This window comes from Trachypithecus francoisi, unplaced genomic scaffold (assembly GCF_009764315.1).
Source record: "Trachypithecus francoisi isolate TF-2019V2 unplaced genomic scaffold, Tfra_2.0 Lachesis_group10, whole genome shotgun sequence".
In the NCBI taxonomy this organism is placed as follows: Eukaryota; Metazoa; Chordata; class Mammalia; order Primates; family Cercopithecidae; genus Trachypithecus; species Trachypithecus francoisi.
The window spans coordinates 44392619-44396831 of NW_022681455.1; the positions used below are offsets into that span (position 1 = coordinate 44392619).

Genomic DNA, 4213 nt, shown 5'->3' on the forward strand with positions numbered 1-4213 from the left:
TCCCTGAGCCATCCTCCTGCCCATCTCCCCCCCAGCATCAGGCCTACGAGTTCCAGTTTGGCGCAGCCTACGCCTGGATGATGTGCGTCTTCACGGTGGTCATGACCTACAGTATCACCTGCCCCATCATCGTGCCCTTCGGTAGGCACCGCCGCGCCGGGACCTGGGCCCTGCTCGGGGGGACCCAGGACCTCACCCTCTCCACTCTAGGAAGGCAGGCCACCCCGAGTGGACAGGGCCCGGCTGGGAGACCGGCCCCTCGGGGCTCCCGCCCGGTCCCTGGCTCAGTCTGGGGCCTGGCCTGCGGGGAGGAGGGGGAGAGCCATCAGCTCAGGCCAGACCCAGCTGGCATGTGGTCCCCAGGGCAAAGTCACCCCAACATGGCCATACTCACCCACACCTGTGCCTTCCCTCAGTGGGATGTGCTTGGACACAGATCACATATGTGCTGACATGTTCACACACACCCTCCCACACAGGCATCCATGCGCACACTTGTACACCATCCTGTAAACTGAGGAAAGACCTGGATTCCAGGGTGGGACAAGTCCTTGCCACTCATGGAGATAGTCTGCTGTATCTGAACTATGTGACTTGGCCAGGTCTCTCCTCCTTTTTGAAGTTTAGCAAAGTTTCTCTTTAACCATCACCCCCACTGGTAGCCTCTACTTTCCTCCCCAATAACATCCTAACTCCTTAACCAACCCTCCCTGGTTATTGAAGGCTCCAAGTTCCCAAACTAACTTCCTTGTCCTCATTAGAAACTCCCTATCCCTCAACCTCTAGGGAAATAGAACTTGTCCCTTCATTTATACTTACCTGTTTAGGGACAGGGATAGAGAAAAATGATATGGGTTTTAAGAAGATGCTTGTTGACCCAAATGACTACATTTCCAGCAGTAGAATTCCCAGTGAGGAGTGCAGAATGAAGGGGTTGAGGTGGAGGAAGCTGAAGCTCTGTGATCAGGCTGGGGCATGGGGCACTGTCCCGTCCTGGGGCCTGGGCAGGAGGAGGGGCCAACCCTTCGGCCCTCTCAGGACCAGAACAACCTGTGACAGACACACAAAGGTTCGGCGGCACTGGTTCCGAGGTCAGGGCCCATGTGGCTTCCCTTAGGGCTCATGTACATGCTGCTGAAGCACCTGGTAGACAGGTACAATCTCTACTACGCCTACCTGCCGGCCAAGCTGGACAAGAAGATCCACTCGGGGGCTGTGAACCAGGTGGTAGCCGCGCCCATCCTCTGCCTCTTCTGGCTGCTCTTCTTTTCCACCATGCGCACGGGTGAGGGATCCCTACGCAGGGAACGGGGGCACGAACAGAGGGGTTTCCAACCAGAGTCCAGGCAGAGCAGGCCACAGGAGAAGCCGCATGGCTGGGGATGGCAGGCAAGGGGCCTGGGAGAGGCTGGGACCAGGCTGTAGCACCTGGGAGAGTGAGGACTGCATTCAGTGGGTATCAGAAGCTGGGGTGGGGAGGCCCTGGGGGTACCCACAGGAGATAGCAACCCCATTCTTTGCCCCCCAACACCAGGGTTCCTAGCTCCCACATCTATGTTCACATTCGTGGTCCTGGTCATCACCATCGTCATCTGTCTCTGCCACGTCTGCTTTGGACACTTCAAATACCTCAGTGCCCACAACTACAAGGTGTGGGGCGAGGGTGGCAGGGGGGATGGCTGCGGGCAGGAGCTCAAGGGGATACAAAGGGTCCCAGGGCTGGCGAGGGCTGAGGGCAGTACCAACAGGGCCAAGCGGGCATGGGGCCATGATCAGGGATGAGGACATACCCCCACTTCCTGACTCATTCTGGGCCCCTCAAGATTGAGCACACGGAGACAGATACTGTGGACCCCAGAAGCAATGGACGGCCCCCCACTGCTGCTGCTGTCCCCAAATCTGCGGTGAGTGCCCTCAAGAGTTGGGAGGGGCCTCTGACAGACTCAGCCTCAAAGCCCAGTGTTCCCTTAGTCCTGCAGAAAGGGGAACCTGTTCCAGACCCCATGGGGGCAGGGAGAGAGCTGATCTCCCTGGAGGGCTGCCCCTGCCTCCCAGGGTCCTGCCCACTCTGCTGTCCTACAGGCCTTGGTGTTCCCCCCATCCATGAGGGGTAGCTGTTCACCTTGCCTCTATTTCCTCTCCCTCTTCAGAAATACATCGCTCAGGTGCTGCAGGACTCAGAGGTGGACGGGGATGGGGATGGGGCTCCTGGGAGCTCAGGGGATGAGCCCCCATCGTCCTCATCCCAAGATGAGGAGTTGCTGATGCCGCCCGACGGCCTCACGGACACAGACTTCCAGTCTTGCGAGGACAGCCTCATAGAGAATGAGATTCACCAGTAAGGGGAGGGAGGGGCCCTGGAGGCCACATCCTGCCCCACCCCACCCCTACTCCCACGGACACTAAAACGCTAATAATTTATTAGATCTAAAGCCCCTTTCTCCCCAGCCCCTGCTTTCATTAAGGTATTTAAACCTGGGGATATCACTGCTCTCCCCCATGATGGAGGGAGGGAGCCCCCCAACCTCAGTGAGGAGAGCCCCGAGCCGGCCCCGGGGCAAAGAGGGGTGCAGAGGGAGTTCTCCCAGATCAGTACCCCCCACCCCTCCCCAGCTAGTAGCATAACCAGGAAAGGGTTAATGAGAGCCGAGTGGAGTACCTGGTGCACCTGGTGCCGGTGGCTGGAGACCTGGGGGACAGGTGGATCTGGGGCTGTCCCCCCGTCCCACCGCGCCGCCCCAGTTTTTTCCACCCCACAGTTCCTGGGATCCAGCCCTCCAGGGAATTGGAGCCTCCAGCCCCTAGGGGATGCATGAGAGGGGAGGGGGTGCTGAGTGGGAGGAAGAGTCAGGCTCAGAGCTGGGGTGGCCTGGGGGTGGGGGTGGGCAAGGCTGACACTGGAAAATGGGTTTTTGCACTGTTTTTTTTTGTTGTTGTTTTGGGGGTTTTTTTTTGTTTTGTTTTTTTTTCCTTTAAAATAAAAACAAAGAGAAAAGCTCTGAGGCAGGTGTCTGACTTGAGCTGCCCTGGGCACCTGGGCTGGGTCCCCGCCCTCCTATCTGGAGGGTATCTGTGTGACCCTAGGCAAGTTGCATCATACCTCTGGACCTCACTTTCCTCATCTATAAAATGGGAATAGCAATGTCATGGCCTCTAGCTGTTTTAAGGATTAAATAAATAGGAAGTTCTTAGCCCAGTGTTTGGCACATAATAACAAACCATAATTAATATTCTCATAGATGAGGAGATTGAGTCCCAGAAAGAAGAGGTCCCTGCATGACGCTGGGCAAGGGACTTGTTCAGTGTCTCATTTCCGTGTCAGGGAGAGGAGAGAGTGGGGCCAGCGAGAGAATTCAGGGGAATCTCAGAGGCAGGAAGGGCCCCTGTGCCCAGGTGGCCACCACACCAGCCCTGCGCACTCTGATCCTTCCCCTGAGTCCCTGAGCAACACACATGGGACAGAGATTCAGGGAGAAAAGGTCATGCAAAGCCACAGGGTCCATGCTGGACCAGGATGAAGGCCCCTCTGAGCACCTCAAAGTAAGCCTGGTCCCAGCCCATCTCCCTTCCCCAGGAGGGCCTGATCTCCTCAGTGAGAAGCCCCCTCCCATCCTCCAGTCAAATCCTACCCATTCTCCAAGACCCAACTCAAATTCACATTCTCGCCAGGCGTGGTGGTTCATGCCTATAATCCCTGTACTTTGAGAGGCCAAGGTGAGTGGATCACCTGAGTTCAGGAGTTCGAGACCAGCCTGGCCAACATGATGAAACCCCATCTCTACAAAAAATAACAGAAATTAGCTGGACATGGTGGTACAACCCTGTAATCCCAGCTACTTGGGAGGCTGAGGCATGAGAATCACTTGAACCTGGGAGGTGGAGGCTGCAGTGAGCCGAGATCATGCCACTGCACTCCACCCTGGGTGACAGGGCAAGACCCTGTCTCAAACAAACAAAAAAATTCACCTTCTTGAAGAAAGGTCCTGTGACTGCTGTACCCCACGCTGCAAAGGCCCACAGAGCCATGGTCCGCACCCACACACATGCATACACGGCATGTACTGCAGGAGGCCTGCATTCCAGTCCCTATTCTGTCACTAAATGGCTTTGTAACCCTGAAGAAAAGGAAGAAAAAGGAACTCCTAGAGGGAAGAAAAGAGACCTCAGAGGAGGAGGAGAACCAGGTTCCACAAAAGTCAACAAGAAACCACCA

At 56.3% G+C, this 4213-nt stretch overlaps 1 protein-coding gene across 5 annotated transcripts in view; it reads left to right on the forward strand.

Annotated features, from left to right (window-relative positions):
* TMEM63B (transmembrane protein 63B) overlaps positions 1-3002 on the forward strand; it is a 28666-nt gene extending 25664 nt beyond the window's left edge. For all 5 annotated transcript variants that reach the window (XM_033217302.1, XM_033217304.1, XM_033217305.1 and 2 more), the window contains 5 exons: positions 36-141; positions 1118-1285; positions 1535-1650; positions 1824-1904; positions 2151-3002. In XM_033217302.1, coding sequence (XP_033073193.1) covers positions 36-141; positions 1118-1285; positions 1535-1650; positions 1824-1904; positions 2151-2342 — 663 coding nt within the window. In that variant the 3' untranslated portion in view covers positions 2343-3002. The remainder of the gene's footprint in view (positions 1-35; positions 142-1117; positions 1286-1534; positions 1651-1823; positions 1905-2150) is intronic.
* The last annotated feature ends 1211 nt before the right edge of the window (positions 3003-4213 follow it).